Here is a 15,238-nt window from a genome sequence, read left to right as displayed (position 1 = left end):
CTGCCTGTAACAAAAAAAACAGGTGAGTGTACAGGATTTATGTAGGCCTGTTTATCGATTTGAAATTGAAATACTGTTTATTGCGCCATTAAAATATTTAACACTGAAATATAGGCATACCAATAAATACGCAACATAGGTATGGCTCCCAGCCATTTAGAAAAGAAATGAGGGGAGCAGCAGCTCCACACTCTTCAATACATTACTGACATAGAAATGCTCAAATTCGGTTAGGCTCACACTGATTAAGGTCCAGAGAGGGAAACCCAGCAATATGGAATCCACCAGTGCAAACAACTGAAATAAACAGCATTAGGGAGAAGCAGAGAGGCAATATCAGAGATTGTCCTGAGAGTGTGTAATGGAAAAGGACTTGTTCTGTCACAGCCTCTCATGGTGATAGAATGCCACATGCTCCTTTCTGACAGTTTGATATTGGCTTGGCACGAGCTTGATGAATGTATCAGCCATAAGTCAGACAAACCCCTGCCCCTCCTGGAACAGCACCTTCTAAGATGTTTATACCGGGGTATAGAGACAGACATTGTGTAATAGGAATAGGACCATTGTCTGAAATAGGTTTATGGAAAGCATGCAGGCCCAATTCCAATTTTGGCTATTATTGCAAATAGAATGTTATTACTGTTTGAGGTTAGATGCATTGCTGCTTGGAAAACAAGACGGGCATTTGGCCGGGATGACTTTGCAGCACACCATCGAGAGAGAGCGGGTCGTAACTTCCTGGGGTTTGGTTGTGGCAGAAGGTGAAGGGAAAGAAAGGAGAGGGAGGATGGTCGATGAGAGGATGAAGGGGCAACCTTTCCCCGGGCAGGTGATGACCCATGCCAGACCACCTGGCTTCCTGCCAGGGTAAAGCAATTAATGCTGCCCTCCTTTGATTACTCCAGACAGCCTGGGGATACAGCAGGCCAGCAGATAGTGTCTGGTCCGGGGACATTGCACAAGGCAAAGAGGAGACAGCTCTGACGAAGGTTCAAGCTTGGGTCACATTGTTAACATACACAGCCGTTATAAACATCAGAAAAAGTAAGCCACTTCGCTTAATAATTTTCTCATTTGCATAGTAAAGCGGCGTAAACACACTTGGTTGTCTCTCGGCCTTGTCACTCCTGCCTACAGCTTCACCAACCTGTACAGTTAATATAGCAATTCACAGAGATGAAAAGGGTCCCAACTCTTTTCATAGAGTAGATGATGTGATGAGTCGGTTGTTATCTGAGAAAAGTGAGTAGCGGTTGTCTACACATCTATTTTCTGAATTCTAGCCCTACAGCCCTCACACAGTGAGTGCCTCATGTTTTATCCATCGTCATCCTCTACTATGTAGCTGACCCTTAGTGCCCAGCCTCATCTCTGAAGCCCTGATGAGTTACAACATGTACCACTCCTACTGTGCTAGCCTTGCCGGCTGTGTCCCACATAGACAGACGCCCTTGTCAATCAGCACTGTGAAAATCATTCATCAGCAAAGGTAACAGACAAACAATGACATAATGTTAAGGCCTGCTAGATGTAGGGGTGGTAAGGGTGGTAAGGCAAAAGGCTGCTTACATCTGCCATAATCACACCTGGTAATGACACACACTGACCCAGGGCTTTAAACATCTCTCTTCCTGCAGCTCAATAGAAAGCTCTCTTAGAAAAGGCAAACTGCATGGGGGATTAGCTCTTCAGAACTCAGCTTGACTCAAACTGAACCACAGCTTCAACCTTTAACACAACTTTGAAGAGCATTTACACCCATTTATGGTTCACTGAATCAATTGGGCATCACTGGAAATATGAACATCTTCATCTCCACTTGACTAGCTTTCATTATACTGCTGGTTTGTACAAAGAGTTTAATAGCTTATTATATGGTTTCATGTAGATATATGAACGGAATATCTAGGGAAAGGCAAGTGACTAATAGCAGAGTGTGTATTTAATTCTGGGTAATTTTAAAATATCATGCAGAAATAAAAAAATCAACTTGATGGGAACGTGTGACATATGCAAACACTAGAGACCCTCTAACTGTGGCAACCCTCACTTCTGAATACAACCTTGGGTGAAAAAAGTGCCCTGATCAAGTAATTTATGCTTAGAAATAAAACATTGACTTTCAAATGCACCACCGCCTGAAGCCAGGCTTTGAGGCTGATTTGATCCCCCTTTGAGATGGTGAGAGATACGGCCCATTCCCCCTAATCACATGCCAGAGACCGTGCAATCATACAGCAACAGCTAAAGTAATCACTGCGGTGGTCTCCCCCCCTCCTCCCTGAACCGAGACTCAACCCTTCAACATCGGTAGCACCTGGAAGCCCTGCATATGTGCTCCCCATACAGAATCAGACACACTGTATATACACCAATATTCGCACTGTAGGCAAGTTTGTTGATGAGGTGGCCGATAATGACCAACTGTGAATATTGAAAGAGGCTGCCGCTGCATGAGAAATGGCCTCATACAGATACAAATATTTGAAAAGTCAAACATTTTGTTGCTGCTTAGGTATTGCCTTTCATTATGTTACAGTACATTGCCCTAATCTTCATCTTTATTTTTGAGATATTTCTTCCTGAAACTTTTCAAATAAAACTTACTTACTGTGTGAATGCAAACTAAATACCCATGTTTTAATCTAATTTGCCTATTAAGTGCTAACCATGCTAAATACCAAAACATTTTAAACTGTTAAAACAGTTGCATTTTCTCCCTTACCCAGGATAAAATGTATATACTAAAATTTGCAGCCCACTGTTAACAGCCTACATTTTTAAATGATTTATAACTTTTAAAACTTAAACTTAAATGTGATTGACAAGGGATTCAAAAAGATTCAGTTAACTCTTGTTAGACTTGATATTGGTGTCAGATGCAATTAAATGCTATTGAAGGGCAACTTTATATGCTTGTATATACTTAACTGTACATAGTCACTGTACATTACCTTTTTCGTTTGCTGTACCTGCCAATAAGCAGTACATTAAACTAACAATGCTAACCAAGGTTATTTGTGTGTCCCAGACTTTATGGCTTAATATCAGCCCAAGTGAGTGAGAGGACAGTGGAGTGGTCATAATGTTATTCATCCACTATCTGTTTCTGCAGGCCATAGATAGACAACATAATTAATGGCTCTGATGAGCAGCAGAGTTTTTTGTTGTTGTTTGAACTTGCGGCAGTCTTAAAATGAGCTTACTGGGTCATGTACTGTACTTACAAGAGCAAACACTAAACAGTCTGAACACGAACACACACACACACACACACACACACACACACACACACACACACACACACACACACACACACACACACACAAAACACCTCCACAGTAAAGGTCTCCATGCTTCAGCGTGGGGTACTGCAGTGTAACATTTTGTTGAAATAGAGTGACCGAGCGAGTTGGAGTTGATGAGTCTCCTGTCCTCTTCTGAACAAACAGCTCAACACACTTTTGCTTTATCACGGTGTGCCAGCCTACCACTATCTGTGCTACACTAAATCAATTAGCATGTCATTAAGATAGCTTGTTCCAGCACAGTAAGCATGGAGGTGGGACTACAGTATCTGCACCAACGGAGAGAGCTGAACTCAGAGGGCATCATATCTCAGTGTCCACGCGTTAGAGTGGCTGTATTTATTGGTGGGCTCGGTGCATGTGTACGAGAGCACCTGAATATGAAAGAGATAGCAGTCCCTAACAATTTAACATTGAGGTCTTACTCACCATGAAACATTTCTACATAGTCCCAAACAAGTACCAGCGATCTGTATTACCCATAAAGATGAATTATGTGTAGCTGATATTTCTTATGGTGTTTGTTACTTGTTGGTTGGCTCTGTAATCCTCAACAACAGCAGCCATAGCAATTACATTCAAATCTTTATTTTAGTACTCCAACTGTTATCACAAACAGTTGTTTAATTATTTACTTATTTCAGAGCGAGAGAGAGATCTGTAATCAATCCTTTTATTTATTCTTTTCATTCTAAGTAGGGACAGAGCATTAACAGAAAATTCAATATTCACCCCGCTTCAGAACAGAAGACTCAAAGTCTCCTTTCATCAGAGAATAAGGTGATCATTCTGCAATTATCAGGAGTAAAGCAACACCTTGGTTTTTGGGACATGACAGAGAGATGATAGGCTTAATCCCCATTCGTGCAGAGAGGATTTCTCTCTGAAGGCAAGAGCTCAATCAGACCGTTCAGATAAACGTTGAAAATACTGTAGCATTTGCTGCTCATGATAAACTTTTCTTTATCTTTGACAGCAGGAGCGCTTAATCAAAACTGCTTGCCCCCACCACAGATAACATAAAGTGCTAAAAAATTAACCATTGAAGAAATAAATTCAACTAGTGTCAATTCAGAAATTGGATCCATATAATCTTAAATCGATTTAAAACACTGAAACTAGTAGTATTTAACTACACTAACCTGAGGTCCACGGAATCAAAGAGCACACATCATATTATCCAGAGTAAGCCAGATAATAAAATCCTCAGATCATAAAAGCCATAAAATCCCTATTCTACTGCCTTGGGCCAAATGGCTGCCACTAATGTATTAGACTACATTGCATGCATTTGCACTAGTGCCAGAAAAGTAATTATCTGACAGAGAATACTAATAAGGCATGCACACACTCCCTCTAAAGCATTTATATAGCCAAATCTGCAGGTGTTTGACAGAGAGGCTGAAGAGAGAATACAGTTATCTCAGGTCAAAATGTGCGTCTCCATCTACACAAGACAGTACAGTACGAGGAAGCAGAGTTGGGTGTTTAGTCATGCTCTCAGCTCCTGATCTGGCTGTATCTCCCTGATGCTCTCAGTCACAGCAAACGATTCAAAGGGGCTAGACACTGACTTCAAAAGGCCAGTGCTGCCTTTGAACACCATGCCAGTTGCACAAACCCATCAGTGGCACATCGGCATCCTCGAGGCATGCACGGAGCAAATTTGTGCCTCTCTCGGCTCCAGATGTGACACTTGGCACAAGTCTTTTCACTGGATACTAGACAATAAAAACACCATGAAGAGGCACTGCAGCAACAGAGAGCTAAAGTACCGACCCAATTAATGTTAGCTTCTCCTCCAGTAGATTTTGCTTTTCAAAGTGTTTTTCCAATGGAGGATTATTTATATCACTCTAAGCTAAATTTTCCGGGGTCTTCAGTCCATACTCTAATCTAAATGGGTATCTACCACCGTACCGGACAGTAACATCTAAACACATTGTCATTATAACTAAGATAAAGCAATGATGTTTTTGTTCGCTTTTTTTTCATTACTATTTGTATTGAACTTTTCTGTCATAACAGAGGAAAGGAAGAGGAGATACTATGTAAATGCATAGTAGAATAGATTCATCCTCCTCATTTTTAAGTGAAAGTGCCAAAAATCACTCTTTCCTGGTCCTCAAGTAAATATGTCTTTGTCTTCTATGATCTCAAACTATATTTCTTTGAGTCTTTGACTGTTGGTCAAAACAAGAAATTTGAATATGTCGACGTAGGCTTTGGGAAATATTTATTGACATCCTATGTAACAAACATCGATTAATGAAGAAAATAAAAATCAGATTAATCAGTAATGAAAATAATCCTTAGTGGCAGCCTTATGGGTCCCACAGGTTTGCCAAAACATACACCAGACACAATTATTATTATAGATCATTTTACCAGACTACATCCCTCAGACTGTAATTCAGTCTTTAGGCATTCTCAGTGCCCATGAAAAAAACCTTGTTTTGAAAACACAATTGAACAGAGGCTAGCTTGGAAAAAGAGGTGGGACCTTGACTCTGTATTGTGTTCTCTGAGGCAACTCATCATCATTTTAACCACCATGTATAGATGGTGATTAACAAGCATAAGGAGAACATGTGGTTTACTGTCTGCTTAGTCTATATCCATGACGTTCCACTTCCAGGATCGCTCCGTTGCCGCCGGAAATTCCGCCGGATTTCACTCTTTTTGGCCTATTATGAGGACTATAGTTAACTGCTCCTCAGATCTCTGCAGGGTAAAACGAGACAGTTAGCTAGACTGTCCAATCTGAGTTTTCTGTTGCATGACTAAAACAACTTTTGAACGTACACATGTTCCACCAAAACAAGTTCCTTCCCAAGGCTATTTTGCAGCGGCACCGTGGCTCTGCTGGATGCTTAACATCGCCCAAGACGATTGTGATTGGTTTAAAAAAATGCCAATAAACCAGAGCACGTTTTTCTCCCATCCAGGATTGCTGTGTGGACTAGCCAGACCCTCCTCCGCAGCGCTGTGGAGGAAGGTCTGGCAAAGCGAGACTACTGTCTGCTTACCATGCCTGTTTGATAAAGCTGGTCACTATACTCAAAAATGTAATTCACATTTTCTAAAGGTGAACCGCACAATATAGCCATGATTACGGCAACCCTCCATCTTATTCAGCTGAATGACAATGACTGCCTCATATTATCTGCCAAAACCCAGACAGCCTCCTAAACTGATATCCATTCACACAGAAAACCACAATCATACAAAACATACACCATACTGTATTTATTCCTTATAATCACTTGACATTTGTCACAAGTCACTGCTAAGTCTCCGGCTCTGGGTTGAGATGAAATTTATTATCAGGTGTCCTAAATGACAAATGCTACTAAGGTAAACAGATCATTCACAGAACGGGAAAAGGGATGTAAACACCTGTTCTGGGAGCAGCGTCATCAGCACAGTGGAGTGCTTAATACCAAAGCCCAAACCAGAGTGATGTTGAAAGGTGAAATCTCTACACATCAATTTTGTCCTGAGCAGCCTAGCGCAGCAGAGCTTATTACAGACTTCCAATCTGTCTCAAGTGTTCAGACTGTGTCAGTAATGCCGGGCTGCTGGGACCTTGAAAAGCTTCATTAAAACGCTTGGCCATCTAGAGCACATCTGTGGCAGCCAAATACAATGTCAGACCACATTTTTCATCTGCAGATTAAACCTATGTAAGCCTGAATTAAACCAAATTAGATCTGAAAATGAGAAAATAAACCAAAGCCAGATGAATGGAGGGGTGTGTGTGCTGTGAGCAGGAGGACACTACTCCAATACCATATGGACAACTGGTTGTGTCTGGTTGTCACTGCCTCTGTCTGCAACATATTTTACATTTATGAAGATATTTGAGCCTGCTGGTCCGTTGTTTACACATAATCACATATTTTATCTGATTCATTTGTGTGGAGGATACAGGGAAGCAGAGGCTTACCTCCCTTTTTTCTTTCATCTATGGTGATCTGAAGGATCATTCCTGCACTCAAGTCTCTCTAGATTAAAGGATCTGCTCTCCTTGACCACGGCAAGGCTGTTTATGCTTCCACAATGGAAGTCTAGGTGCTTTTAAGAGTGAATTTCACAATTGGGGCCCTTTGTGTGCTTGCGAGTGCATCAGGGCTACAGTGTGCTGGCTTGAGAGATAAACTCACTGCTAATCAATCACAGAGTGTCCTATTTCCCCCCCCCCCCCTCTCTGTCTTGCAGACACATTGTATGTACAAACAGTCATCTGTTATTTGATGTAACAGTGTCCTGAGACATTGCACATTTCAATTAGTGGACAATTACAGTCCAATTTCTGTATGTGTGACTACAACCTGTATGTATCTCAACTGCATAACCAGTAATGGAAGAAGTACTCGTATCTTTTACTTAAGTAAAAGTAGCAACACTACTGTGTACTGTAAAAATACTTTGTTACAAGAAAATATACTGCATTTAAAATGCTTCTTAAGTAAAAGGACAAAAGTATTAGCATCAAACCATACACTATCAAATGTACTCATTATGCGGAATGGCTCATTTTAGAATATTGGATTATAATTACTGATGCATTAATGTGTAAATCACTAATGTTGCAGCTGTAAAGGTGGGGCTGATTTAACTTACTTTATATACTGCTGTTTAGCTTGCGATTTCAATGAAGTAAATATGTACCTATAATAATACATATTCATTTATTGCTGATCATATGTTGTATTATGATTCTGAATCAATCTGCATCTGCAACTAGTAACTTGAATTATTAAATAAATACTGTGGAGTCAAAAGCACAATATTGTGTAGTAGAAGTACAAAGTAGCAGAAATTGAAATACACAAGTAAATACAAGTACCTCAAAAAATGTACTTGTGTGCAGTACTTGAATAAATGTACTTAGTCACTACTATCCACTATGTAGATAACATGCACACACACATAAAGAGCTGGACATACACAGACAATGCTATCAAGTGAGAGTGTGTGCGTCTGTGGAGAGGGCTGTGGCCTGTACCCAGTGTGTTAGATCCTCAGCCAGCCCATTGTACTGAAATTCAGCCACAATAGCCCAGTATCTTCCCCAAAGCAGAGCCCTTATCATGGCCCTGAAATGACTCGTCTCTGTGGACGCCCACAACAGAGGCTCCTCGGGCCGAATGCACAGAGCTGGAGGTGTGCGAGCGGAGCAATCTAGTCCTATTGTTCCACGCATGATAAACTGAGCTTCAAACCTCTCATTCTCTCTCTATCTTTGGAAAGCTGGTTGCAATCTGTGATATGAGCAAGCGCAGCAATGTTGAACTTTTGCGAGCCTTTTGATGGTATAGCACGCAACATCTAATCTCTTTCTCAGCCTTTGAAGAGAGATTTTATTCCTAATGTCTTTATTTACTGTAAGCTCTGTATTTGACATGCAGTTAGCTCATAATTTTCTTGTGAGTTGACACAGAGCCTGAAACAAAATTATGTCAAGTTATCAATCAGGTTGACACTGGGTGTGTCGTTGGAGTAAATGCTACAGTGATAAATTGCTTTTCTAAACAAATTGGACAAAGCAGGCAGCATTCATCTTAACATTTAATGTGCAACAAAATGCTAAAGCAGCTAACAGAAAAGACATCATGCTGTTCCTGTAGGCACTATGAAGTTCCATTAATTCCATAAATTCGATTAGACATGTATTTGAATTCTACTTAAATTCTCTATTTCTGTCTGGTAAAAACCTAACTGACATAATTCCTTTTTTTATGAAAGGATTTTTCTGTCATACTTTAAAAAAAATTCTGTTTTGGGATGCACCAAGAGTAACTAAGCTCTAAGCAAATGTGAATGAATTGAGAAGGCCTGCTTCAGTGCATGTTGTTCTGTGGTTTCATTGGAAGATTTGTGATACTGCTGTGCTTCTGGGTAAAATGTATCACTTTATTCTCTCTGATCTCATTAAAAGCTTACTCACTCTTAGTCTAGTTAGAGTTGAAGATCTACTGCTCTTGCTTGCGGAGCATTGCCAAACAGTGATCAGGGAAGCCTCTGCAGACATCTACCCCTCTTCATGAATTGTAATGTTTTCCACTTGATCTACGCACACCAGAAATAGCTTTCAGTCCATGCATCAAAAAATTGTGTGCGGCAGTGCAGCCTCCGTAAGAAAAGTAGCAATCCTTGGATGTGGAACAACACGACCACTGAAGTCAGCTTTGCACATTAGCTCCTTATTTACAGTCAGCAATAAGCTATATAAAACCTTCTTCACACCAGAGTTTTGATGGATTCCCCAAGTACATGTTGCAGCAACCATCAGGCAGTGAACAAGTGCCGTTAATATAGCACATCAACTGCAAAGTAATCCAGCAGTTAGAAATCGTTTGGCTGTCTGTTCACAACATCCATAACACCAGCTGAGGGATGTTGTAGCACATCAAGCTGTGAGTTTTATAAAATACCTCAATCCACGGTGACTGATATAAACAGTGCCACAGTAAACAGAGATGACCCCCTGAAGGTGACTATCACTCACTGACTCACAAACTGAACAGCCTCAAACTGCTTTGTGACGACTGGACAAAATCATTAATGAAAATATATCGAGGTGATAAATACCCTTTTTTATTCATGTCACATATAATAATGCTGCTGTAAAAGCCTTGTAAAACAAACATAATTGTTTGTATTGGTATTAGTTGTAGCTTTAATTTGGTCATAACAGTTTGACCTGGTTAATTAGTGCTGACACACTAAAAGACAGTCACGTGTAAAGGTTTCAACACACTGGGTGAAGCACAAAACGTCCCCATTTGAATGGCTTCAGAGTGACACTTGATAATTGGTTCTAGTCTGACATCAAGGCCCCATAGATATCAGTATGAAGTGGTAGCTTTGTAAACTAGCACACACTGTATTTGTTTTTTCTTACTGTCTGGATAATAAGACAGTAAAGTTTGCTTCTCTGTGGTAAAGATCCTTACAGCAGCATGCAGCTCAATCTTCAGTAAAAGCGGCTTTCAAATTGAAATGTCTACATTCATTTCAGCCCACAGGGGATATGGGTTTATGATGTCTCTTTGTAATGGTCATTTCAAATGATGACTATTTTGCTACTCACCTAATAACTCAAATTGAAGACGACCGTCTGTGTTTATGTATGTTTTCTACCAAATAAATTGTGGTGGTACAATGATTAATTTTGCAATTACTGTCCACCATGACCACAAATATATTTAATTAAATATATGTTATATTGTATCCCTATAATTTATCTTCTGTCCTATTTTCTGTCTTGGATTACCATCTTCCATGCATGTATTTCTTTTATACGCACATATTTAGATAAGCATTGTTGGATTGAGCCTGAGATCTAAGATTCTCATTGCCAACTGCTTCTCTATAATTGTTACCATATGATAATAAAAAACTTGACACTTGAATGACTTGAATATTTTCAGACAAGCTGAGCCTTCAGTCCTTGGAACTAATGCAAAACCAATTTCAGATTATTTCATTTGATGTGTTCATGTTCTTCTGGGTTTAGCATAGACCAATTAAACAGTCAACAGACCATTTAAGGCCTGATTAGTCTCAGACTGGCTTTTAAGTTGATATGCATTCAGACCACAAACTAAATGGCTGATCAAGCGGGGCAGGTGGATGAAATGTCTGTCTGATATGGCGAGGCATGATAATTAGTGTTCTGTGTTTCTGCTGTGGTCCAATCATCTCCACTCACAGCAAATCAGCAAATGCATAACATAGACAGTGCGCACATGGACAGGTGGCTTCAGATTGACAGCTTTGTTTTGCGCATGCATTACCCTGCCATGTCCTACCTTATCAGGATTCTGTTCGATCCAGCTCTTTACTGTGTTCAGAGCGATGTCAGCTGCAGGTTCATTCGGAAAGCCTAGGAAAGAAAATAAAACAGTGTCAATACCAGTTGGATCTGACATGCAGATGCAAGAGAGAGAAAAAAAACAGACAGGTGAACAGACAGACAAACCGACATCTCCACAGGTAATAGCATTTCTCCTTAATCAATGGGAAGCAGCACAAGCTGCTTGTCTCTGGTAGATGAGACCAGCTGTCTGATAACTGCTGTAGACGTATGTTGCCAGATGCACACTTATTCCTGGGATACAAAGTGTAGATACAAGCTTCATACGTATGTATACATCACACCCACACTCATTACCATCTCAGGTACAATATATTGTTTCTTTATAGGAAATAGTACATGTACAGTAGATGTGTGATCATTCACACTACCCCATTTTATGACTTTGCCAGAATGAACATGTGTAGCTAACTACCATATTAATCACAACAGTTGTGCATGTAAGGAGCCCTTCCACTGCACTAACACAATGTATTGATCTTAACACACAGATTGCAATTTAATAAATGTTTAATAAGGCCAGCTGAGGGAGGACTCTGCTGGATGCTGATCTCAAGATCATTTGCTGCCACTGTAGAGAACTTCCCAAGACCCAACACTTAGAGTGAGCTATTGACTATAAAAGCCCTTGGGCCAGCCTTGCTACAGATGGAGAGTAAATAAGCCATTACTAAAAGCGCTGACAATATTCTACTTCGTCACAGAGTAGCGTTTCAGTTGTCTACATTTCAAAGTAATTATAGTTGAGATTGGTCTTCTGTGCTTTTCACAAAACATGACAAAAGCATTGTCAAAGCACTCAGCGACCGTACAAATCTGTGGAGCTAGTTTGAAGTTGCCGTGCAGGTACAACCTTAACACTGCATGCCCTATGCATTGTTAAGCCCAATAGCAAATAAACAAACATGGCCCATTTTTCTTAACCCAGCTCATGATTTCAAACTCGATGCTCTTCAATATTATAACCCCTGACCTCCATAAGGGACCACAGGTTGCAGAAAGCATTGTCTTCCTCTAACAACAGGGGTCAAGACCTCAATTTCAACCCACATCAACTGATACAAGGGCCATGCTACGGATGTAGCCTGTTGGTTATTGCATGGGTCACATTCTCAAATATTTTCTTTTCCTGGGTCATTGCCACGACTATAACATTCTATGACATATGAAACAGGCTTACAAGTACTGTGGCAACCCCCTACCCTTTGAGTTGGATGTAAAGAAAAATGAAAAGCCACATCTAGCATTACATTTCCAGAATTATTTCATCTCTCACTCAGACCTCCTGCTGTCAAAGCCTCTCAATAACTAGTCTGTAAAGGCTTTAAATCAACTGCTTTGACTGTTAAGATATACTGTATGAAGCTTCATCCCCACCACTCTCACCTATCTGACTACTGTGATGTCTCTCTCTTTCTGTTTTTCTTCTCCTCCCCCTTCTCAGCCTGACAGGAGTGGTTGAGTTACACTGAGGAGAGGGGCTGAAGTGCTGCAGAGCCCTAGCTGAGCTCCTGTTCAAGCCCTGGGTGGAGCAAGATGTGAGCTGCAAACCAGCCAGCAGTGACAGCCAGTCTGCTGCTACAGTATGGCTCTGTTAGGCAGCGTCTGCAGACATTGCATGGCCCGTTCACGGCTCCTGCCCTTCAAAAGCTGCCCCCAGAGCTGTTTGCTCAGAAACTAATCCAGCATGCCAAATCAGTTTGCAGGTCACCCGACTCCGCTTGTCTCCCAAACACACTTAACCTTTTTTCAGTGATATCACTTTGTCTGGTGATGTTTCTTTTTTTAAAATTCCGTTTCCACACATATGCAGGTGTACCGACACTCCAACTCGCACGTCAAGTAACATGGGCAAACAGATGTGCAGAAGACGGGAAAGCTGAGAAAAATAGATCCACAGAGATAGGACCAGCTGTTTAGGAGGAGCACACACAACGGGAGAGGTGTTGTGAAGTAAGCACATAAACTGAAATAAAAAATGAAATAAATAAGCCAATTATTATAAGAAGTCAGGACCCGTCATTGTGCTCTTACTATGACACCGTATAAAAAAAAGCTAAAAACAGGTCCTAATCATAACATTAGGACATTCTGGTCACCAGCAGTGGGTGGATGGCATCAAGTCCATTTAATCTATTCAGTGTGGAGTTTCTACAAATGCTCTATTGATTTGAGAGATATACCTATTGATCATAGCAGAGCTGAAAGAAGAGTGAGAGAGAGAGAGAGAGCGAGAGAGCGAGAGAGAGAGAGAGGTGAGCTAAAGTACCAGTGAAGAAGATAACAGGAAAGTAGAATGATAGATGTAAACAAATGTTGCAAAAGAAATGACATAAAGGGAGTTAGATGGAAAGCTGGAGAAAAGGGTCAGCACAGCTCGGGCAGCCTGCCAGGAGAACTCTGCTCGACAGGAACATCAACGGCCCAAGGTCGACAGCAGCAGTTTGAGTGTATTGGCGGCTCTCTCTCATTTGTCTCCTTCACAGCATCCTCTAGTGTACCTTTACTTCTCCTCTCTTTGTATCTGTCAGCTTGGCCAAGTATGTTTATATGCTTAAGAACGGCTACAATAAAATACCCTCAATCAACACTTCCGTCCCCTCTCTTGGCCGCAGGAGTCACAGCCCTGTTGGAAGTGCAAAATCCATCAACAGGAGTTCAAAGAAAATGATGTTCACAAAAGAATTGAGTGGGCTGACTCTTTCATATTAAGTGTACACACAAAATGAAAAAGTTCAGTGTTTTACTTCTGCATCTTCTCCCCTCAACGCCTCCTTCTCATTCTCTTTTTGCTCCATTTGCTGTGTGGAGGGTTCAGTGAAAGCTAATCCGTCAAGAGGTGGAGAACTGGCGTCAGGCGCAGTGATGGTGGGCCCTCCAGGGTCCCTGCTCTGCTTGGCTCGGCTCTCTCCTATGCTGGGAATATGGCCGGCTCAGGGAGATTTGTCTTAGTGAGGCGCACTGATGGGAAATGTGCAGCGCAGCGCCGCTGATGAGGACTCAGGTGGTGCAGTGTTATTTCTGCTGAAGGCTCCTGTACTTCATCACCAGGCAGAGCGCAGCATCCAGACAAAGAGGGGGAGAGAGACTATGGCACGGGCCATGTGGACCAAGGGTTACGGTGGCACAGCACGCTCACATTACTATATAACTACTTTTTGCATAGTACATTCAGTGATGTTGCACTAGTGACCAGGGAGAATGAAGTTAAATTAACACTGAAGAAGAAGACTGCAAGTCAGGTCTTTTCAGCTACTGTTCTTCTGTCCAATCATTTCATCCCTTAGACTCAATCCGAGCCACAATATAAAAGCATGATCAAATTATATGAGAAGATGACTTGGTTTCATTTCCTTTCAAATGAAAGGTACATTTTCATCCATGTCTCCACATCAGCCCAGTGAGTTAAGCCAAAGGGAAGATTAAACTTAAAACAGAATTCATATATTTTATTCCTATGATCTTGGGCATGTAGGACCTTTGTTAATATAAAGAAAAAGAGAGCCAACTTTAATCTCTGATGCAACCAAGAGACAGAGTCTCTGGCCCTCTCTTAGGCATATGTAAAACACCTTCATGAACACTTGTTCAGGACCCTGGGTGACTTTTAAGAAATACAGTTTTATGTATTTTATAGAAAACTAGAAACTGCTTTGCCACTACTTTGGATGTTATACACGTAGTTACTTAGTTCATAATGAAACAAGCTCCCAGTTTACATCACAGACAACTCTGCTTTGAATATGTGAAAGTTAATGTTCAAAAATATCCACTGAACTGAAACGTTTGAGAAATAGTATAAATGTACTCTGCCTTAGGGGGAATTTTTGCTTTAACGACAAGCAAGCCCATTGCTCTCTAATTTGCCAGCATGGCAACTCTTTCATATCCTAAATTTACAGAGTTAACTTTCACAACAAACTTGTGTAGCTAAGGTGTTTTGCTCTGGTGAGAAGGAGTGAGAAGTAGCTGCATCACCTGGTAAAGCGAGTTGAACACATGTCTGTGCTATGATACATTCCCATTCTTTGTTTGCAAATAT

General features: G+C 41.0%; 1 protein-coding gene across 2 annotated transcripts in view; it reads right to left on the bottom strand.

The window, feature by feature from the left end:
• macrod2 (mono-ADP ribosylhydrolase 2) overlaps nucleotides 1-15,238 on the bottom strand; it is a 426,308-nt gene that overhangs the window by 76,136 nt on the left and 334,934 nt on the right. For both annotated transcript variants that reach the window (XM_078272630.1, XM_078272629.1), the window contains exon 8: nucleotides 11,132-11,205. In XM_078272630.1, the coding sequence (XP_078128756.1) occupies nucleotides 11,132-11,205 (74 nt within the window). The remainder of the gene's footprint in view (nucleotides 1-11,131; nucleotides 11,206-15,238) is intronic.

This window comes from Sander vitreus, chromosome 17 (genome assembly GCF_031162955.1).
Source record: "Sander vitreus isolate 19-12246 chromosome 17, sanVit1, whole genome shotgun sequence".
Classification (NCBI taxonomy): Eukaryota; Metazoa; Chordata; class Actinopteri; order Perciformes; family Percidae; genus Sander; species Sander vitreus.
This window is presented reverse-complemented; position numbering and strand designations above follow the sequence as displayed.